We start from the raw sequence: 24,775 nt of genomic DNA, 5'->3' as shown, positions 1-24,775 counted from the left end.
AAAACCTGGAAATCAAAGAGGAGATGAAATTGCAAGAAAGAAGAATCGAGGCTCTAGAAAAAGAAGTAAGAAAGAAAAACATTGTGATACATGGTGTAGACGAAACAACAAATGAAAATAGAGCAATCCTAAAAAATAAATTCAAAGAAATAACTAATAAAATGAACATTTCAATAGACGAAAACGAGGAGATACAAGATATCTATAGAGTAGGAAACCAAAATAATAAAAGCAGGCCTATAAAAATAGAACTTAAACATGTGTCGAAAAAAATAGAGATACTAAGCCAAACACGCAGACTCAAGGGCAGCAAAATATTCATTACGGAAGACTACTCAAAAGAATACCAACAGAAAAGGAAATTTCTGATCCACCAACTGAAATTGGCTAGAGATAAAGGTTACAGAGCGTTCCTAAACTATAACGGGCTCAAAATAGATGGAGAAATATATACCCCGGAGCAGTTGGGCTACAAAAATGATAACAATGGAGAAATTCAACCTGAAAATGGAGCAGAGGAACAAAAAACAAAGGGGAGAAAAGCGAGTGAAAGATCCCCAGGAAACGAAATACAGCAAATACCAAAATCAATAAGAACAGCAGAAGGGGGAGCATATAACTCAAAAAACTGAAAACACAGGCACCAAAAACTGCAAAGATACTAGTAAAAAAGACAACGCAAATGGAAAAGGACAACGAAAATAATGGAAAGGAAACAACAATAATAGGTACTTGGAATATCACAAGTCTTTATGGTAAAGAATTCGAATTGACAGAGGAAATGAAAACATACGGCATTGACATCCTAGGCCTGAGTGAAACGAAGAAGAAGGGAAGAGGAAATATGAGATGTGGCGATGGTTACAAGCTCTTCTACTCAGGTGTACAAGAAATGGAAAGAGCAAAAGAGGGAGTCGGTTTTATAATCACGGATGATCTGAGTGGGAGAGTTGTAAAATACCAAGCAATAAACTCTAGGATAATTACCGTAAGTATAAAACTAGACGAGTTAGTTAGCATAATACAAATATATGCACCAGTCGAGGGCACAGAAGAACAGAAAATGTCTCAATTCTATAGCGAACTCCAAACAGCTTTAGACGAAGTGAGAGAAGATACTGAGAACATAATTATTATGGGAGACTGGAATGCTAGAGTTGGAAATGACATCAACAAGGGACTTGGAAGCCTTGGGCGGTATGGAGAAAAAGCTGAGAACAGAAATGGGAAGAAGATGATACAATTTTGTGTAAATAACGACTTAAAAATTGGAAATACATTCTGGTATCAAAATATGGAGGACAGATACACTTTTGAAGCACAGGAAAGAAATGCCAAAAGTCTAATAGATTACATCGTGATTCCTGCAGAAATGAATATTATCAAAAATATAAAAACAGAAAAATTTGCAGAACTTAATACTCAACACAAGCTACTCGTAGCCGAAATGACTACAAAGAAAAAGCAATATATAGTCGATAAGTCATACACTAAGATAAATATTAAGAAGCTGAAAACAGAGAAAGAGAAAAGTGACTATAAACAAGAAATATATGAGGAATTGCAAAGAATGGAGCTGGAAAGAGAGCAATTGGATATGGAAGAAAGATGGAAAATACTAAAAGACACACTATATAAAACAGCAGAGAAAATTTGTGGAAAAAAGTCAATAAATAAATATCATAAGAGAACAGAATGGTGGAGTCAAGAACTAAAGAAAATAATAAAGGAAAAGAAGCAAGCCTGGAAAAAATATCAACAATGTAGAAATGAAAATAACAAAGTAGAATACATGGAGAAACGTAATAGAGCAAAGATAGCAGTAAGGAAAGCGAAAAATATGAGCTGGGAAGAATTCGGAAAAGAATTGGAAGCAAATTACAAAACAGATAACAGAAAATTTTGGAACCGTATAAAGGGTTTAAGAGGGAAAAAAGGTAGGGAACAGTATGGAATCAAAGATAAAAATAACCAATTGAAAATAGAGACTACAGAAATAGTAGAAGTATGGAAACAATACTACGAAGATAAATTCAAACACGAAGAAGTAGAAATATATGAAGCAGGAAGAAATAGACCAGAACTGGAGGAGGAAGAGGAACCAGAGAGTATAAGGAAGGAAGAACTGGAAGAAGCTATAAACAATATTAAACTTGGAAAAGCGGCAGGAGAGGACCAACTAGATCCAGAAATGATAAAATGGATGGGTGAAAAAGGAGAGGACTGGCTATTACAGATATGCAAGGAAGCATGGAGTACAGAGAAAATCCCAGATGACTGGAAGAAGAACATAGTTCTACCAATATACAAAAAAGGACAACATAATGAATGCGAGAATTATAGAGCAATATGCTTGTCATCGGTCGCCTTCAAGGTATACACGAGAATTATAGAGAAGCGTCTAAGATCAGTGATAGAGAAAGAATTGGAAGACGAACAGGCTGCATTCAGATCAAACCGTCAAACAAACGATAACGTCTACATCATAAGAAATATAATAGAGAGACAATGCCGTAAAGGGAATGAACTATTTCTCATGTTCGTCGATCTGAAGGCGGCATTTGATACGATAAACAGAGAAATATTGTGGAAAATATTGGAGAGCTATAATATACCAAAAAAGATGATAAAAGTCATAAAATCTATATATATGGAAGTAGAAGGCCAAGTACAAATAAATGGAGAAAGATCAGGCACTTTTAAATGGGATAAGGGAATTAAACAAGGAGATGGACTAAGCCCCCTCTTGTTTATAATAGTCATGGATACTTTAATCAAAAATACCAAAGATCAAACAAGAAACCTTCAATACATAGTAGGATATAAAAACTTAAATGCAATAAAGATCAACTCCCTTCTATACGCTGATGATATAGTTCTAATCACAGACACAGTAGAGAAAATGCAGAAACTAATAGATACTTGGCAAAAAGAGATACATAAATTAAAAATGGAAATGAACCTCAACAAAACAAAACTTATGATAATAAATGAAGATGAGAAAAGAGAAAGGAATACTAATATAATAGTAAGGGAAAAAGTAATAGAACATGTATCTACTTTTGAATATCTGGGAAATATAATAACAGATGATGGGAAAACGGACTTGGCAATAAGTAATAAACTGAAGAAGGCAACTAGCGTGTATTACTCTTTAAATAATACAATTTTTGGAAAGTCAGAAATAAGCAACAAAACTAAACTCAGAGTATATAACAGCATAGTAAATCCGATAATGACATATGGGGCGGAAACATGGATTGTCCAAAAGAAACATGAATCAATGATAAACGCGACGGAGATGAAATACATGAGAAAAATAGCCGGAGTTACGAAGTTTGACAGATTCAGAAATGAAGATATAAGAAGAGAGTTGGAACAAGAACCGATAATTAGGAAGATCGAAAACAAACAATTAAGCTGGTTTGGACACATACAACGAATGGAGCAAAATAGACTTACAAAGAAGGTACATGAAGCCAAAATGGGACACAAAAGAAAAAAGGGAAGGCCGAGGAAGACATGGATGGACCAGATCCAAGATATAGGTGAAAGGAGACACATCAGTATGAGGGATATGAAGAACCTGGCCACCAATAGAAGCAATTGGAAGAAGTGGATAAAAGGCGGAACCCGACATCCGACGCCCTGAAGGGCACTAAGGATTATGAGAAAGAAGAAGCTTCAAGGACTGGTTGGAAGAACTTCGAGTAAGTCCTGAGTTTGAAGTTCTAAGATTCTACGATGTGGATTTAAGTATGGAACTCCAACTTCACATATTTTGTGATGCTAGCGAAGAAGCGTTTGCACCCGTTGCTTATGTACGAGGCCATGCGAGAGGGAGCTTAAGAGTTTCAATCATCGCAGGAAAAGGAAAAGTAGCTTGGCCAAGGATTTCGACATTACCAACTGCAGACGAAAACTTGAGTACTTGGGACATGTGATGAGAGGGCAAAAATACTCATTATTACAACTTGTTATGCAAGGCAAAATCCGAGGAAAGCGAAATGTGGTAAGACGAAGAACATCCTGGCTTAAAAACTTACGGGAATGGTTCGAATGCAGTAGTGCAGAGCTATTTAGAGCGGCAGTCAACAGGGTCCGCATTGCTATGATGATTTCCAACCTTCGATAGAAGATGGAACTTAAAGAAGAAGAAGAACTGCTGATAACAGTCAACTTGAGAAACGGGCTATAATCAACTTCATTCATGAGAGGGAGCCGTTATGTAAAATGCCTGTTCCGGATGTGAAGAAGTTTGAAAATTTAAATAATTATTTAAATTTCATTCATTTCATTATTTTTCATTCATTTGGTTGTTATTTGTGATTTATTTTAATTAGTTGTAAATTTCTTTAAGATTAATTAATCTTAGAGAGGGAGAATGTTTCAGTATGTTATTATTCTGGACTATCAACAAAATAAGAAAATTAGTTATTGAAGAAATCGTAGGTAGTTTTTCATTCGCTATCTACGGTTTGTAAGTTAGTATTAAGTCTCTCCTATTTAGCTATTTATATAAATAATTGATAATTGTCAGTGTCAGTAGACAAGTAATAAAAAGTTGGAAAAATTGTAGAAAAGTACGAATTTTGATTGTATTTCTATTATTCAGTTGCAGCTAACCTAATTAGATTGTTTTTTACTTTGAAACCTGGCAAGTTAAGGAGTACAACAAGATAAAGAAGTTAATCCAAAGTAAAAGTTATCTTGTTCGAAACAAGGCTAGAGAACCTAATTCTAAGCAAAAACTATTCTATAATTATTTTTTGAAAACTCTGCATTAACTTTTTAAAAACTATGCATCTAACAAAAAAACTATATAAAATATTTTTGTAGCTTATAAAAAACAGAAGAGATTCGTTCCTTCATAGATCTTCTAGTTATAATACAAAAAAAGGATATGTAGGTGAGGAGAGTTTGTTTTTTTGGTGCATGCTCAAATCGGTGTATTTAACTTGAAATAACAGAGAAACGGTCAATTTTAGGTGTATACTGATACCAATAACTTTTGTAGTTCTTGAAAAGACCTTTAAAATGAGCAATATTAAATGTCGATTATTCTATTTTCCAAAAGTTGAAATTGTTTAAAATGAATGGTTTTTAAAAAAAGTAAGATCAAATTATAGAGCACATTTTTAAATTTTCTTATAAATCTTCTTTTTCTCCATGTTACTCGAAAATGATAAGAGATACGAAAAAGAGATACCACACAAAAATAAAGGGTTTTTTAGATAAAAATTTCGTTTTTATGTTTCATTTCTGTATCTCTTATCATTTTCAAGTTACACGGAGAAAAAGGAAGATTTTTAAGAAAATTTAAGAATGGGCCCTATAATTTTTTTTTTCAAAAACCATTCATTTTAAATTTATCCAACTTTCTGAACATAGAAATAACACTATAATAAAAGGTATTGTCGAAGTAAAACGATGCATTTACATTCTGGTGGATGAGGGTTAAAATTACTTCTCATTTTTTCTTAAAATACATTAGTTATCAATTTTGTTTGCAGCATATCTCGCTTAGTTTGAACATAATCGACCTTTAATATTGCTCATTTTAAAGGTCTTTTCAAGCACTACAAAAGACATTGGGAGCATTATACATCTAAAATCGACCGTTTCTTTGTTACTTCAAGTTGAACATGCACCAAAAAAACAAACTCTTTTCACCTACCATATCTCTTTTTGTGTTATAACTAGAAGATTTATGAAGGTAAGTGTCTCTTTGTTTTTTTTTTATAACCTACAAAAATGTTTTATATAGTTTTTTTAAGATGCATAGTTTTTAAGGTATTCGCAAAAAACCGTTCGAAAAGTTTCAATCAAAATGGCCAAATTTCAACCACGAATAACTCAAAAAGTATTGAGTTTTCAAAAAAAAATTATAGAACCGTTTTTGCTTAGAATTAGATTTTCCAGCGAATTCCGTAGTTATTTTAACCAAAAAATTTTCCACCCTTGAGAAGGGGTGGGAACCACCCCCAAGATAAAAGCACACCAATTAGGAGATATGTAGAGGCTATTACCAAAATTGCATTAAAATCCATGCAGTAGAATAGAATTCGGAGGTAATATCCTAATCTTGCTCCCATTGACTGGCGTATCAGAAGACATTCTCAAAGTGCGAGATACTCAAAAATTATCTAGAAAACAAAACAGCTCCACAATGCCTGGATACACTAAAACAAAAGCTCTCTGTTCATTTACGCCATCTGAGCAGATACAAAGTAAGTAACAATAATTCCATTTTTGAGCATTCGTAGAAATCTTTCTACGTGAAACTTAATTCTACTGTGGAAACTGTCAATAGGGCAGTAATTATGGATGCTTCTTCCACAATTATCGTCAATTTATCAATAGACTAAAAGAAGAAGAATATGACAATTTTCTTTTGTACAAGAAAATAAACTAAATATTTAAAAAAAAAAAAAAAGACGAAGTCTTCAATCCAATGGCATATAAAACAACATAATGTTATTCCACGCCCCACCAGACCGAAAACAATGGGAACCTTCTTTGGTTACACCTCCGAGGCTTCTACAATTTGCAAGCCATAACGGATGCTGAGACTAAGGAATATGAGGGAATTTTACAAGTTATAATTCACGTCCAATCTGCTCAGCGCGCTAAAGTTCCAACGAGAATGGTTATGATAAATTATTTTTATTTCAGTCTTCAGAGATTTTATCTCTAAAAACGAGACGAACCAGCTCAATTTTGCTGAGAATGTCAATTTTGGGACCCCAAAAAAGATTCACACAAAAAACACTCCGAGTTTGGAGGTCTGGCGAATATACTACAAGGACAAAGATTCGAATATTCCAATCAAATATCAGGTCTATTCTACTCTACGGATGTGAAACCTGGAAAGTGACAAAAATCCTTGCAGACAAACCACAGGTCTTTGTTAACAAACGTCTACGAAGAATTGGTAGAACAAAAGAGGATAAAAAATGAAATAAAGTGCAGAAAGTGGGGTTGGATGATCGGTCACACACTCAGGAAAAAATAGTCCAAAGACTGCCCTAGACTGGAATCGTCGAGGAAAAAGAATAAAAGGTCTCCCAGCACAAACTTCGAGAAGATCCATCATGGACGAGATACGAGGTCAAGGAAAGTCTTGGAATGAGGTGAAGGCCTTAGAGCAAAATAGAACCCGATGACGCGTTTTCACTGAAGCTCTATGCTCCACTTAGGAGTTCAAAAACCTTATATAAAAAATTCAAAAAAGTTTGCCACTCTTATCCCTGGGTTTCCCAAAACTCCACTCTTCGGGGAAAACAGAAAACATCATTTTACCAAGAACCTGACGCCGTAGAAAAAAATATTTCAAACAGGAAATGTAGCTGAGATAATTTTGAACAAAAATGATTATTAGCACTATTTGTGTAGAATCAACCGTTCTCTCAGAAACAACGCTTAAAGCGACCGGTGAATTTGAATCAATTTTTTAAATAAAATTTGTATTAATTCGATGGTAAAAATTCGATATCTTTTGATTAGTGTCCCATCGACAAAAATCAAAATGTGTTTTAAAGGGGAAGAGGGTAGGTTTCGTATGCAGATTTTGAATTTTGCCGCAAATAAAGTCAGTTTCTATAAAGCTGTTAAATAAATAAACGTTGCGCAATTTTTGGCATTTTTTACGATTCTCGTGAGATCAAAAAAATTTATTACTTCCATTGACCGGTTGCTGTGGAATTTCCATTGCTAGAAATGTTGAGTTTTGACAACAAATATACGTTTCAAATATGCCTTAAAAACGCTGAATTTAAACTTTCACATTACAAACGATCTCAAGTCACGGGAAATGCTTCCACGAAGACGGCATTGGGTGAAATTTGTAGTTGAAGTTGGGTAGTTTCGAAAAGCGTACTGGTGTACCAATTGAAAATAAGCAGGTTTAAATATTTTAGATCATTTGTAATGTGTAAGTTGAAATTTAGCGTTTTTAGGCATAGTTCAAATTCCGCGTAGATATTTGTTGTCAAAACTCAAAATCAAAATTTCATGTTACAGGTTTTGAAGATTAGGATTACTGTGGAAATTCCACAGCGATCGGTCAATGGAAGTCATAAGTTTTATTGACCTCGTGGGAAACGTAAAAAATGGCAAAAATTACACTACGTTTTAGTCTAAGAGTTAGAGCCGGAAAATCATCGTCATAAGTAATATCGAGTTTGGCATGTGATATGTGTCTATTGTATATTGATAATTATGACCCCTTTCAGGCTGACACCTCAGTGGATACAGGAAGTAGCAATAAGGGATGAAAGGGGAAAGTTAGTGCAGTCATTAAATGTGTTCATCTCCTATTTTGTTAAACCTCCATCGATTTGCGTGAAAATTGGTGACTAGTTAGACCATACCTCAAGAAACAAAACTGATTTGGTGCCAACTTGCACTTTTGCCCTGGGGGTGGATACCACCACTTGTCGGGGGTGAAAACTATTTTATTAAAAATAACCCCACAAATCGATACAAGGACAAATTATAAATAAAATTTGTCATATCATGTCATTAAAATAAATCAATACTTTTTGAGTTATGTATTAAAGATCAAATATTTGAATTTTTCGTGAAAAAAATGCATGGTGTAAAGCGGTTTTTCATAAATATCTCACAAACTATAAGTTTAATCAAAAAAGTTATGATTATCAAAACTGAAGATGATAAAAAATAGAATAGATTTCTTATTCGAAAAACCTTTGAGAATTAATTAAAAGTGGGTTATAGGTGATTGAATGTGTATATTTTTTTCGGCTTGTACCCAAATCTAAGTATTCAAGCTTAAATAACGGAAAAACGATACATTTTATAAAATATATTTACTAAACACTTGTCAAAGTACTCGCAGAAATATGTATCAAATAAGCTCCCGGAGAAGTTGATACCATTAAACATTATGCTAGAAACATTTTTCAAAGTTTAGGCTCCAACAATTTGGAGCTTAATTATTAAATTATTATTTTTTAGTTTTTTAAGTTGTTTTAAGATATTTGTAAAATTTAGCAAAAATTTATTCGAATATGTTAAATGTACCCATTATTGTACACCCCCAGTTTCTGGACATATTCAGTTTATATTGATAGAAAAAATTCAATAATATTCAAAATAATACAATAATAAGATTTTACTAACATACATGTGAAGATAGTTGATACGCAGCTTAATATAGCAATGAGAATGATTAGTGGCTGCATCAAGACTACTCCACTATATTGGCTTCCCATCCTTAGCCATATACCTCCGCCTATCCTACGAAGACAAAAGGCCTTGATAACGGAGTATTCGAAAGTAAATAGCAACTTGCAACTACCAATCCATGAAGACATCCCGAGTTTAGCAGCAAACCGACTCCCATCCAGAAAACCACCCATAAGAACAGCCCAACAGCTAACGGCAGATGCTTTCAATGTTACCTCCAGATGGCGCACGCTGTGGACTGAGGAAGCCTCACCTGAAGTATCCAACCTTATTGACCCAGTCCAAAAGCCTGATGGCTTCGACCAGCCACGAAACATATGGAAGAGCCTAAACCGAATTAGAACGGGACATGCAGTATGCGCACACAACCTACATAAATGGGGAAAACAGCCTACCCCCAGCTGCGACTGTGGTGCTCCAGATCAAACCATCCAACACATAGTGGAGACATGTGAATTGAGGGCGTACCGAGGAGACCCAAAAGACTTTTTCAAAACTATGCCTGCAGGCCTTGAATGGATAGCTCAACTCGACTTAAAGATATAACCTTATCTGTTTGTATTATCTTATATTTTATCTGTATTTTGTCTATGTTCGTTTTTATATAAGCTTATGTTTGTATTTTTGAATTATGTACGTTTTTTTTTACAATTATTATTGTATTTATTCCATGTATTGAGCCATACGCTAAATAAATAAATAACTAACATACAATTAATTAATATGTTCTTTTTATCATCCGTAACTTCACGCATGTGTTCATAAATAAACGCTATTGTATAGGTATGAACTTGCTACTGTCATTTCGGAGTCGGCGTTTGTATTGAATATATTATTATATTGTATACTCCAAAAAATATGGCTGTTTTCAACATGGCAATAGAATACACTTGGGTGCTTAAAATAAATTGTACAATTGATACAGATACTGCTGTGAAATTAATTAGTGAAAAAACATTGAAAACTACAAAAGAAAAATTAAATATGATTAAAAATTAAAATTTAATTATTAAATTATAATCCTAACTTCATTCCCGAAATTCCTTTGAAAATTATTCTGTTAACTAATTTCAAAATAAATATATAAATAGCGTATGTTTTAATTTTCACTTTTTCCAAAAAGATTCGAAAGGGTTCTCTTATTTTCATCATCACTTGTTTAGCTTTGATATTATCAACTTCATCTGGAGCTCACTTGATAGGTATTCTTCAGTACTTTGATAAGTGTTTAATAAGTATGTATATTTTAGGAAATGCATCGTTTTCCAGTTATTTAAGCTTGAATACTCGTACTTAGATTTGAGTACTAGCCTAAAAAATATATATTCAATCAACTATAACTCACTTTTAATTAATTCTAAAAGGTCTTTCACGTAAAAAATCTATTCGATTTTTTATTATCTTCAATTTTGGAAATCATAACTATTTTGTTAAAGCTTACACTTTTTTAATTATTTATGAAAAACTGCTTTACACCATGCATTTGTTTCACGAAAAATTCAAATATTTGATCTTTAATAACTCAAAAAGTATTCATTTATTTTAATAACTTGATATAACAAATTTTGCTTAAAATTTGTCCCTCTATCGATTTGTGGGGTTATTTTTAATAAAATAGTTTTCACCCCGAGAAGGGGTGGTATCCACCCCAGGGTAAAAGTGCAAGTTGGCACCAAATCAGTTTTGTTTCTTGAGGTATGCTCTAACTACTTACCAATTTTAATGCAAATCGATGTAGATTTAACAAAATAGGAGGTGAAAACCTTTAATGACTGCACTAACTTTCCCCTTTCATCCCTTATTGCTACTTCCTGTATCCACCGAGGTGCTAGCCTGAAAGGGGTCATAATTGTCAATATACAATAGACTCATTTCACATGCCAAACTCCATATTACTTATGACGATGATTTTTCGGCTCTAGCTCTCCGTCTTCCTTTGCGGTAGAATGCAAGAATTGTACGAAAGCTGCACTCTTTACCTTACAAGATATAAACTTTTTTGTACCGTCGAGTTGATAGAAATTTTATTTAACCTTTACCCACGGTACTTTTAGTACCACCAAATTCTGGTACCCTTATATCGCAAGTATTGAAGTACATCTAATTTGAGAATTTTCTGTTAAATATCATCTATTAATGATCAGCTGATATTTATTAGGTACTTCAAATGACATTCAAAAGATTTCGTTTTAACTACATAATAAGATTTTTAGGTTCTCTAAAGGATCGTTGGGAACAAACGACGCTTTCAGCTTATTATAAAAAGTTATGACTTATAAAATAGGGCGGGCTTAAAAGTACTGTGAAGTACCTATACGCCAGTCAATGGGAGCAAAAATAGGATATTACCTCCGAATTCTATCCTACTGCATGGAATTTAATGAAATTTTGGGCCTAGCTTCTACTTATCTCCTAATTCAAAGTCTACCCTATGCCGATATGCGCTTTTATCTTGGGGGTGGTTCCCACCCCTTCTTAGGGGTGGAAAATTTTTTGGTTAAAATTACTACGGAATTCGCTAGAGAACCTAATTCTAAGTAAAAACTGTTCTATATATTTTTTTGAAAACTCAATACTTTTTCAGATATTCGTGGTTAAAAATTGGCCATTTTCATTGAAACATAATACCTTTTCGAACGGTTTTTTGCGAATACCTTACAAACTATGCATCTGACTAAGAAAACTATATTAAACATTTTTGTAGGTTATAAAAAACAAAGAGACACTTTCCTTCATAAATCTTCTAGTTATAATACAAAAAGAGATATGGTAGGTGAAAATAGTTTGTTTTTTGGTACATTCTCAAATTGGTGTATTCAACTTAAAATAACAGAGAAACGGTCGATTTTAGGTGTATAATTCTACTAATAATTTTTGTAGTGCTTGAAAAGACCTTTAAAATTAGCTATATTAAAGGTTCATTACATAAAAACTTAGCGAGATATGTTGCAAACAAAATTGATAACTAACGTATGTAAAGTGTATTTAACCACCCCCCCCCCCCTCCACCAAAATATAAATGCATCGTTTTCCTTCCACAATACCTTTTATTATAGTGTTATTTATGTTCAAAAAGTTGGATGGGTTTAAAATGAATGGTTTTTGAAAAAAAAAAAGATCAAATTATAGAGCGCATTTTTAAATTTTCTTAAAAATCTTCCTTTTTCTCCATGTAGTAACGTAAAAATGATAAGAGATGCAGTAATAAAAAATAAAAAGGACATTTTTATCTGAAAAAGCCCTACATTTTTGTGTGGTATCTTTTTTTCGTATCTCTTATCTTTTTCTAGTTACATTGAGGAAAAGAAAGATTTTTAAGAAAATTTAAAAATGCGCTCTATAATTTGATCTTATTTTTTTTTCAAAAACCATTCATTTTAATCCAGTCCAACATTTTGAACATAGAAATAACACTATAATAAAAAGTATTATAGAAGGAAAACGATGTATTTAAATTCTGATGGATGAGGGGTTAAATATACTTCTCATTTCTTCTTAAAATACATTAGTCATCAACTTTTTTGCAGAATATCTCGCTTAGTTTGAATGTAATCGACATTTAGTATTGCTCATTTTAAAGGTCTTTTCAAGCACTACAAAAGTTATTAGTCACCTAAAATCGACAGTTTCTCTGTTATTTCAAGTTGAATACACCGATTTGAGCATGCAGCAAAAAACAAACTCTTCTTACCTTCCATATATCTCTTTGTATTTTAACTAGAAGATTTATGAAGGAACGAATCTCTTTGTTTTTTTATAACCTACAGAAATATTTTAAATAGTTTTTTTGTTAGATGCATAGTTTTTAAGGTATTCGCAAAAATCCGTCCGAAAAGGTGTCATTTTTCACAACAGTTTCAGAACAGTTTTTGCTTAAAATTAGGTTCTCTAGCCTCTTTCGTGGCTATTTTAACCAAAACATTTTTCACCCCCGAGAAGGGGTGGGAATCACCCCCAAGATAAAAGCGCACATCGGCATAGGGTAGACTTTGTTTCTTGAGCTTTTCCCTACTTACTGTGAAAATATCAAGTAAATCGATGTAGTAGGATGGAATTCGGAGCCAAATACCCTAAGAAATGCTAATAAATATTTTTTTTTAAATCATCTGTTTTTTCTCCGGTGTACAGATTCTTTGTAACTCGATGTTTTCCGTTCCCGTCCCCCTATTTTTAGGGGGGGGCTTTTTAGGCTTTTAGGGGGGAGTCCGGGGGTAGGAGTGGCAAACTCTTTTACATCTTTTTGGTGTTCAAAAATTGATACACTCAGCAAAATTCAGCTTGTTCGTATGATTTGTAGAGGTTCAGTGGCATTTTAGTCTCTAACGACTGAAGTAATTGTGAAAGACAAAAGTAAACTGACTTTACCTGCAAATATGTACACGATCGGCACTGATAATTATTTCTTGAGCCTTCGAATCCATACAAATGACGAATTCCATAAATGTAGCGTTTTTCATTTTTTTGCCAACTGTGTGTACATTTGGAGCAAGTGCTGTGTTCTTTTGAATACATATCTTCCCAGAACTTAAGTGATTCAGACATTGACATTCCAATACCTTTCAAATATAAACTCAAGTCAAACCTAAAACGAATTTTTAATTTAATATTGCTAATAAATACACTGGCAAATTTAATAGCCCGATCAAAGAACACAATCACAAAAAAAAATAAATCGAGGATGAAAAATTATTGAATAAAACAATAGTAAGGGAGGAAAGTATGCTAAATTTGCAGTCACTCGAACGCTTTGGGGATCTATTGGGTTGTGATTATAAGGTCCTAAAACCAAAAAAAGTTAAGTAAAATTTTCCATTTTAGTGGGGACTTTTCACTTTTTAATTTAATTTTCCATTTCCAACAATCGTTTTTTTGATTATAGCGCCATCTATCCATATTTCAAAAAAATGTTTCGAATAAAAGTTGCTTATTTTTACGTAAAGAATCCAAATCTGCAATAAAAATTTGGGGCTCCTATTTAAGATTTTAAAGTAACCCCCACCCCACCTCCGCGGGGGGTCGTGTTTAGTACCATTCGATAGATTTTTCAAAAATATTGAATAAGTGTAGTTTGCAGTTTTTCGATCTGATGTTTATTTTGCAAAATATCGCGGGATTTGTATTTAAAATTTTAAATTTACCCCCACCCCTCTCCGTGGGGTCATATTTGGTATCATTCGATAGATTTTTAAAAAATATTGAACTCGTATTTTTTAGTTTTTCGATATGACGTTCATTTCGCGAAATATTCGGTTTTTTTTGTGAAACTTTTTGACCGTCCCATTTCCTTGCTCAATTCGTCAGATTTTTGAAATATACACTCTTTTGCATGTTTTTACCTTATCTTAATCTGACAATTTCGAGTATTTTTAAGGATAGATTTTTTTTTGGGCCCCCTTAACGAACGCCCCTGTGTTAAGAGCCAATATATGGTAGAGGTACATCTGCAGGATACCAGGTTTTTCCCCATATGATAATCTGACGCGCTCGAGTAACTGCAAAAATACCCGTGTTTACAGTGAAAAAGTTAATGATAAATCTAAAAATGAAAAAAAAATATTTAAAAAAAAACAAAAACAAAAAAAAATAAAAAAATCACTAAGTAGACCAGGGCGCATCTGTTTTGAGATGGACGTTGAGAGGTGACTCAAATTTTTTTGCAGAGATTGCTTGAAAATTAATCAAATAATAATATTTGAGTTATCCTCCCTCTCAAAAAGGTCCGGAACATTGTTTAAATAATCAAAATGTCAAAAAATGCAGGAAAAATTCGATTTTTTTCTTCGTTTTTTGATTATAACTTTAAAAGTATCCATTTCCGAGAAAAGTTGTACTGACATAAAAGTTGCGTAATTAAATTTCCTATAATATAGAATTGGTTAAAAATTTAAAAAATAGTCACCCTAGTTGCAAAATATCAATAATTGCGAAAAAAACATACAAAAACAAGTATTCTCATTTTACGCTTTTCAACCATTCATGCTACACTTAGGACCTTCATATTTTACCCAGAAAACTTTATGATACAGTAAAACGATACTAAAAATTTCATTAGGATCGGTTCAATACATTTTGCAAAATAAATTTTGCAATCCAGCTTTCGCAAAAAAATTCATTTTTTCAAAATGTTAAAGGACTGAAAATAAAGCAGATAGCAAGTTGAATTTTTTTTTGCTTATAGAAGTGTACTGTACCTTTCATTTGCAATTTGCAAAATTAAAATCGATTAATTACCACGGCGTCAGGAAATTTTTTAAATACACAATAATTTTTGGTGCTACGCGCAGGACAGCGGTGTTCGATTCACACAAGTTGATTTCCACCAAAATTTCTTCCAATCTTAATCTAATTTATTATTTTCTTACTTATTTATTATTTATTCTTATTTATTATTTTGTTGTATTTTAATATTTTAATTCCACAAAAATCAAACTAATTTTATTGTTGTTTGTGAAATATTGTTTAAACAATTGCATATGTTTAAAAATAATAAACTTTTATTTTTTAAGTTAAAATATATGAACAAAGAAAGTTTTTGCTAATAAAGTGTTATTTCAAAGGATAGAGTATGTGTTATTATTTTTTAATAAACAAATTTATTTATTTATATCGAAATGTAATAAAAATTAAAATGTATCAATCATTATCAAAGGTCATTGAAATGCCAAATCAGAGCAAACTATCCGCTGTCCTGCGCGTAGCACCAATAATTAATGTTTATTTAAAAAATTCCTGACGCCGTGGTGTTAATCGATTTTAATTTTGCAAAATTGCAAATGAAAGGTACAGTACACTTCTATACGCAAAAAAAATTTTAACTTGCTATCTGCTTTATTTTCAGTCCTGTAACATTTTGAAAAAATGAATTTTTTACGAAAGCTGGATTGCAAAATCTGTTGAACCGATCTTATTGAAATTTACAGTATTGTTTTACTGTATCATAAAGTTTTTCTGAGTGAAATATGAAGGTCCTAAGTGTAGCATAAATGGTTGAAAAACGTAAAATGCGAATACTTGTTTTTGTATGTTTTTTTCGCAATTATTGCTATTTTGCAACAAGGGTGACTATTTTTTAAATTCTTAACCAATTCTATATTGTGGGAAATTTAATTACGCAACTTTTATGTCAATACAACTTTTCTCGGAAATGAATACTTTTAAAGTTATAATCAAAAAACGAAGAAAAAAATCGAATTTTTCCTTAATTTTTTGACATTTTGATTATTTAAACAATGTTCCGGACCTTTTTGAGAGGGAGGATAACTCAAATATTATTATTTGATTTATTTTCAAGCAATTTCTGCAAAAAAATTTGAGTCACCTCTCAACGTCCAAATGTACTAATATTTTTACAGATGCGCCCTAGTCTAAAGAGCATCTATACCTCCGAGGTGTTGAATCGGGTTTAGTTCCTAATGTAGTGAAAAAAAAAAGAAAAAAAAAATAGCAGTTTTATTATTGAGGCCGTGGGTACATAATTCGCAAATATTTTACGGCTATCCCTTCCTTTTCTGTCTTTACATGGCAAATTACGTGTAGTAAAATTGACACTGGTATGGATATGTAAATATTACTAGAATATCATTCTACTTGACAACGTCATAATTAACTTAAAGAGATGGCTTTTGAATGTTCTCGGATAACTGTTATTTTTATATAATTGCAAATTATTAATGCAGTTAATAAATGTCATAATTTTTTCACTAACTATGTATTCAGTGATTGTAATAATTTATATGTACAACAAAGACTAATACTCAATCGAGAAAAGAGGAAAAGTGTTAAATTGATTTTTTAATAATATATTGTTACTATCGAACGCTTACAATTTTGAACATCTTCAACAACAAAATACTTGGATTGCAGAATATATTATCCTGATGTATTCTCTGCTTGGATCTTCCACAAATAATACACAATAAATAACTTTTTATTAAGTTCACGTCTTAAATCAATTATTTATCAAATACACTATCAATATTATTTAATCAAAAACTCAAAATACTTACAATGCCATGTCAAATATTTAAAATTGTCACTGATTGTTACTGTCTGACTGACAAACTGCTGACAATATTCTATTCGACTTAGTGCACTTAGTGCGTTGTAAGATAAAGAGAAATTTGGAAAATATTATCACGGACATTGTGTTCATTTTTTTCGAATCCTGAAAAAACCAATATATATTTTTGAAAAATTTAAACGCAGAATGAAAGACTAAATTTTTTCCGAGAGCCGAAAGTCCCTTAGAATAAATAAAAAGTTTATTTTGAATGAGATATTTGAAATTAAAAATCACTCTAAATTTTCTCTTATTTTTTTACCCCAGAACTTATTAAAATAACCATTATAGAAGTTCTAAGGGACGTTCGGCCCTCGCTAATAACGTAATCTTTCATTCTGCGTTTAAATTTTTCAAAAATACTTATTAGTTTTCTCAGGATTCGAAAAAAAATGGATCCCCATTTGAATAGCATTGCAGCCGAAAATACGTACCCATCCTCTTAACATAGTATAGTACCTACCTGCTTAAGGAAATATTTTTATTTGTAAGCTTTATTTTTTACTATTCTTTATTTATACTTTTATTTATGTGATAATTTTTTCACTAACTATGTATTCAGTGATTGTAATAATTTATATGTACAACAAAGACTAATACTCAATCGAGAAAAGAGGAAAAGTGTTAAATTGATTTTTTAATAATATATTGTTACTATCGAACGCTTACACTTTTGAACATCTTCAACAACAAAATACTTGGATTGCAGAATATATTATCCTGATGTATTCTCTGCTTGGATCTTCCACAAATAATACACAATAAATAACTTATTATATTTATACTTATATTTATACTGTACAATTTTGTTTGAATGAATACTAATATTTATATGTAATTACGTGGCTAAAGGTTCTAAACCAAAGCCAGAAAATAAAAAAAACAAAGTTGAAAGTGACACTGACGACGCTGTTACACATGCTTATAATATGGAAAAACTTGTAGAATCAGAATTGTTTAAACCTTTCTATCAAACCAAATGCGGATCTATAAACATGTTCTTATTGTGTAATCGGATGGACGACTAGACGAAAATCCTCGTTATGAAAAGGTCATAAAATTTGCTATCTCTTACTTTCAAAAGTTTAATCTTGATGGTCTATTTTTGGTAACAAATGCACCAGGAAGAAGTGCATTCAATAGCGATGTACGGAGAATGGCACCATTGAGCCACGCTCTTGCTGTATAATTTGATATGGACCAAGAGCTAGCAACGTCGGAAAAACAAGTATTTTAAGACGACTGGTTCTTTAATATATTATTCCCTATGCTTCCTCGAACACCGTACCGGCCATCTGGTTACTGATACAGGTTGCGTTCATTACTACGCAGCACACTTGTACAGGTAAATATATCGAATTTAAAATTATTTTAAGACGAAAAAATTTTCGTCATTACTTTTTAAACATTATTAGAAATATGAATTACAATTGACAGACATTTCCGTGGTTTAACAAGTAATGATAAAAAAATTGTTCGTCTTAAAATAATTTTAAATTCAATATACAGGGTGATTGATTAGTGTGATAAAGCTCACTAGATCCGCTGTAGTAATAGATAGCAATAAAAGTTAATGATAAAAATTGTAGCCAATTTTGAACTTCACATTACAAAATTAGTTAAAGTGCTACAGGGTGTTCGATAACGTAGTGGCAGACCAAACTTAAGTTTTTTTAAATAGAACACCCTATATTTTATTTTATATTCGAAATCCTCTTAACTTCCCCATCACAAAAATACAAAGGTTTGTTATGTTATTTAGGGCTTTAACAAAGTTATGACCCATTTTCTATGAAAATCGTAACAACGATTTTCTTTTATCAGCTCCCTGTATAAATAAAAATAAGCACAACAGCAATGGTTTATTGGTGTCATATTTTTTTGTTGACTGTGAAAATTTTTAAGAATTGTTGATATTGCTAATTTTCTTTATATCGAATTCAGGGTGAGTGAAACCGCAAGTACATTCTTTTCTCAGAAATTTTAAATAGAATAGCCTGTATTTTATATCACTATCGAAAAGTAGCATTACTGTACTTTAATTTTTATACAGTGCTAGTCAAAAGTCCGTACCCCCCTCGTATCTTTTGAACGGTTATACCTATAATAGTGAAATTTGGAGGGAGAAAATAAACGGACGTAAGCTTCTTAACTAGTTATGACAGGTGACGTCATAGTGACAGATGACGTTACAGAGCCACTGTGACCGATAATTTTAAATGGGACCTTATGGCAAGTGATACCTCGTATGAAAGGTATTTAAAATACCTATTCAGTCATACTAATTTTGTTTGGGTTTAAGCAAATTTTGATGAATAAATGAAATAAATATAAAATTGTAGTTTCGCATTTAATTAATAAAAATTCAAAATTCCGCCTATGATTACTTGTCAAACAGGTTGACGTTGACGTAAAAACTACTAGAGAATTAAAAAACGTCAACTTTTTTGACAAAAAATCCATAGGCGGACATTTGAATTTTTATTAATTAAATTCGAAACTACAATATTATATTTATTTAATTTATTCACCAAAATCAAAATCAACTTAAACCCAAAAAAAATTAGTATGACTGAATAGGTATTTTAAATACCTTTCAAACGAGATATCACTTGCTATAAGGTCCCATTTAAAATTATCGGTCACAGTGGCTCTGTAACGTCATCTGTCACTATTACGTCACCTGTCATAACTAGTTAAGAAGCTTACGTCCGTTTATTTCCTCACTCCAAATTTCACTATTATAGGTATAACCGTTCAAAAGATACGAGGGGGGGTACGGACTTTTGACTAGCACTGTATAATATTCCCTATGTCTAAATTTGTTAGTTTTCGAGATATTTTCATTTTTCAGAGCAAGTTAGGGAAGCTAGGACAAATAATCCCCGGACCAATAATCCCGGACAAAAAATCCCCACAAATTATCCCTGGACAAAAAATCCCCAGACAAAAATCCCCACAAATAATCCCCGGACAAATAATCCCCGGACAAAAAATCCCCACCAAAAATTCCGGACAAAAAATCCCCACAAATTTTTTAGGACAAAATATCCCCACAATTTTTTTGGACAAACTATCCCCACAAAAAATCCCCAAGAAATATTTGCTGCCAAACAGTTCTCTAAAAGTTTTCCCGTGAATGTAATCGACGCAAATGTTTTTCAGCCTCAGTGCATGAGAGTTATAGCAATCGCCATGAAACCAGTTTTCTGCACGAAAATAATGATTAGCAATTAAAATTAAGCATAAATTGTAATTTCGAATTCCAATTGTGAGTTTTTTCAAAAATCGTGGAAGATATAAGAATAAGCTAAGGCTGTGGAAATCATGTAATTACTCGCTTAAATCTTTTGCTCACTCTGCTTTGAATAACTCAAAACATGTTTAAAACATTGTCTATTGGGATGATAACTGCTGGTCCTGAAAGCTATAATCTTGATTGTAATGCAAAAAATTCTGTTCCTTTTTGTAAATTTAACGTCAAAAATATTTAGTCATGATCATCATCAATGGCGTTATAACTCTTCCAGACTCTTTGCCGCGTTTACTATTTCCTTCTATGTTTGTCGGTCCTGTGCCACTATTTCCAATTGTCTCACTCTCATTGTCTCCCAATCTCCTCTGACTACATATTTCCACCTTTTTCTAGGCCGTCCTACAGACCTTCTCCCATCTGGCATCTCTCCGAGCAGCTATGTCTAGTTGGATTTATGGATAAATTTTTAAAGTTTTTTTATGGATGCACACTGATCCTCAATTACGCTTTTTAAAAAACCGGATATCGAATAGTAATGCCCATAAATTTGTTCCCAAAAACACCAAAAAAGTCAAAATAATCGAAAAGCTTTGTAAAACTTTTCTTGCGATGCGTGGAACGGATTTTTGGCATTACAATCACGATTATCGTTTTCAGAGCCAGCAGTTATCATCACGAATAGACAATGTTTTGAACAGAGTTATTCAAAGCAGAGTGAGCAAAAGATTTAAGCGAATAATTACATGATTCCCACAGCCTTAGCTTATTCCGCATATCCACCATTTTTGAAAAAACTCACAATTGTGTAACGTTTCAAACGTCACATCGTTGTTTGTTATATACTTTTAAACACTTTCAGTTATTTTCGGCCTTTATTTTCGGTTATGGTATTTAATTTTCTTTTACAATAATTTTCTTTCTTAATTTTCACTTTTATTCCTCCGTTTCTATTATTTCCTATTTCTATCTCATATAAATTCTCTGACTAGTTTCTAAAGTCCCCTCGTATTCTACTCAGTGACTATATCTGCTTCGGCGCTGTCACATGGCGTTGAAAGCCCCACCAAAAAGAGAGCCTTCTTCTAGGATGAGTACTCGATACAAATGATTTTCCAATTCTTTCTCCATAGAGAAAATACTTACCTAATATCCTAAGTTAGAATTAAATCGTGGCCAGGTCCTCTTGCCAACCTGGCCAGTTGGGACCACTAGAACCATTTCCAAATAACTTTATGGCAACCTCCAAAGTTGAGGCTTAACACCAGCCGAAGACCACCCTAGGTGCTGCAGCAGTGAAATCAGCAAAGGAAGAGCCGGCCGAACGTCGAGAACATCGCACCAAAGAAGCAGAAGAAGTCGGCCGAACAACCGTCGACTAGAGTCCACAACAACGGGAACTCCTGGGAAAGTTCAGTTAAGTCCATAGTTTCTTTCTTGGCTTAAACATCGATCCCTGATTGTAATTTACAAGTTTTCAATTATTAATTTGGTTACATGATAAATATAAGCAATAAGATGTAATTAAATATCTAATAGTTGAATAAAGAATATGTGTTGAAAACTTTTTGTTCCGTCAATAATTCCTAATTTCTTCATATCAATTAGTTTATGCCGAACACCCCTGAGGGGTTTCAACTTGAAGAAGGATGAGCTAGCCGCTTCACAATTGGCGCCCAACGTGGGGCACCAATTGTGAAGCGGCTAGCTCATCCTTCTTCAAGTTGAAACCCCTCAGGGGTGTTGTTCGGCATAAACTAATTAATATGAAGAAATTAGGAATTATTGACGGAACAAAAAGTTTTCAACACATATTCTTTATTCAACTATTAGATATTTAATTACATCTTATTGCTTATATTTATCATTTAACCAAATTAATAATTGAAAACTTGTAAATTACAATCAGCGAATCAGGGATCGATGTTTAAGCCAAGAAAGAAACTATGGACTTAACTGAACTTTCCCAGGATTTTCCGTTGTTGTGGACTCTAGTCGACGGTTGTTCGGCCGACTTCTCCTGCTTCTTTGGTGCGATGTTCTCCACGTTCGGCCGGCTCTTCCTTTGCTGATTTCACTGCTGCAGCACCCTAGGGTGGTCTTCGGCTGGTGTTAAGCCTTAACTTTATAGGTTGCCATAAAGTTATTTGGAAATGGTTCTAGTGGTCCCAAATGGCCAGGTTGGCAAGAGGACCTGGCCACGAAATAATTCTAACTTAGGATATTAGGTAAGTATTTTCTCTATGGAGAAAGAATTGGAAAAGCATTTGTATCGAGTACTTATCCTAGAAGAAGGCTCTCTTTTTGGTGGGGCTTTCAACGCCATGTGACAGCGCCGAAGCAGATATAGTCACTGAGTAGAATACGAGGGAACTTTAGAAACTAGTCAAAGCATTTATAGGAGATAGAAATAGGAAATTATAGAAACGGAGGAATAAAAGTGAAAATTAAGGAAGAAAATTATTGAATTAAATACCATAACTGAAAATAAAGGCCGAAAATAACTGAAAGTGTTTAAAAGTATATAAAAAAAACAACGATGTGACGTTTGAAATGGTACAATTGGAATTCGAAATTTGGTAAACGAAATTAATATAATTCATGCTTAATTTTATTTGTAAATCATTATTTTCGTGACGAAAACTGGTTCCATGCCGATTGTAATTACAACTCTGATGCACTTAGGCTGAAAAACATTTGCGTAGATTGCATTCACGGGAAAACTTTTAGAGAACTAAGCGGCAGCGAAGCTAAGACAGATAATCCCGGACAAAAAATCCCCACAAATTATCCCTGGACAAAAAATCCCCAGACAAAAAATCCCCACAAAAAATCCCAACTAATAATCCCCACAAATAATCCCCGGACAAAAAATCCCCACAAAAAATCCCGGACAAATAATCCCCACAAATTTTTTTGGACAAAATATCCCCACAAAAAATTCCCAAGAAATATTTGCTGCCGAATAGTTCTCTAAAAGATTTCTCGTGAATGCACTCGACGCAAATGTTTTTCAGCCTTAGTGCATGAGAGTTATGGCAATCGCCATGAAACCTCTTTTCGGCACGAAAATAGTGATAGCAATTAAAATTAAACATGAATTTTAATTTCTATTACAAAATTTCGAATTCCAAAATTGTGAGTTTTTTGGCTGTGGGAATTATATTGTAATAATTATTCGCTTAATTCTATTGCTCACTCTGGTTTGAATAACTCTGTTGAAAACATTGCCTATTCGTGATGATAACTGCTCGTCCTGAAAACGATAATCTTGGTTGTAATGCAAAAAAACCTGTTGCTTTTTGTAAATTTAACGTCAAAAATATTTAGTCATCATCATCATCATCATCATCATCATTGGCGTTATAACTCTTCGAGAGTCTTTGCCGCGTTTACTATTGCCTTCCATGTTTGTCGTTCATGTGCCACTATTTCCCATTGCCTAACTCCCATTTTCTCCAGAACTTCTATGACGGCATCTTTCCACCTTTTTCCAGGCCGTCCTACAGACCTTTTCCTACCTGGCCTCTCCCCGAACAGCTATGTCTGGTTTAAGTTTTGGATAAATTTTTAAAGTTTTTTTATGGATGCACACAGATCCTTAATTACGGATATCGAATAGTAATAGTAATGCCCATAAAGGACCACGCAACACTCCTTGTGGAAAAGTGGTCCCGGTCAAATTTAATGAAAGTTTGTTCAATGATACTTCTTGATGTGTAGATTAAAAAAGTCCATGGCACCTGGGTCTGAATAACTACTATTCTCGAGTTACAGCTTTCTGAAGTTATTGGATTCGAGTGCTCGGTTTACGTTAAGTGCACTAATTTACGGTCAAGTGAACGAATATATTTATTATTAGAAGACAAGAAACTCATGTTCTTCATACATACTTGCGTGTTGTATATGAATTCGTGGTCAAAAATAGTTGGATCGTATTTTAGTCTTCAGAAAACCTCTGAAAAATCTTCAGAAAACTAAAGAGTGCGGTATAAAATGTGCTGCTAGATCGATAAAAGCATTATCATGTTTTTATGAATGCTTCTCAGTTATGCAATACCAGCAAAACTGCAGTTCCGCCTTATCTTTAGAAAACTACTGAACAGTGGCGGATCTAGGGGGGATAGGGGTAATTCCACCGGTAACATGTTCCAGAATTAATGAAAAAACTTTATTTAACGAAAATGAACGAGATGGAGCCATCAAAACACATTTATAACCAAAGAGCGGATAGTGTGACGAAAAGACGTAGG

General features: G+C 33.0%; 1 protein-coding gene across 1 annotated transcript in view; it reads right to left on the bottom strand.

The window, feature by feature from the left end:
• Positions 1-13,657: 13,657 nt before the first annotated feature.
• LOC126890743 (uncharacterized) overlaps positions 13,658-24,775 on the bottom strand; it is a 48,730-nt gene continuing 37,612 nt past the window's right edge. Inside the window, exon 2 of the mRNA XM_050659913.1 lies at positions 13,658-13,792. Coding sequence (XP_050515870.1) covers positions 13,782-13,792 — 11 coding nt within the window. The 3' untranslated portion in view covers positions 13,658-13,781. The remainder of the gene's footprint in view (positions 13,793-24,775) is intronic.

The sequence above is a fragment of the Diabrotica virgifera genome, chromosome 8 (assembly GCF_917563875.1).
Source record: "Diabrotica virgifera virgifera chromosome 8, PGI_DIABVI_V3a".
Taxonomy (NCBI): domain Eukaryota; kingdom Metazoa; phylum Arthropoda; class Insecta; order Coleoptera; family Chrysomelidae; genus Diabrotica; species Diabrotica virgifera.
Note: the sequence above shows the minus strand (reverse complement) of the source record. Positions and strands in the feature narration are given on the sequence as shown.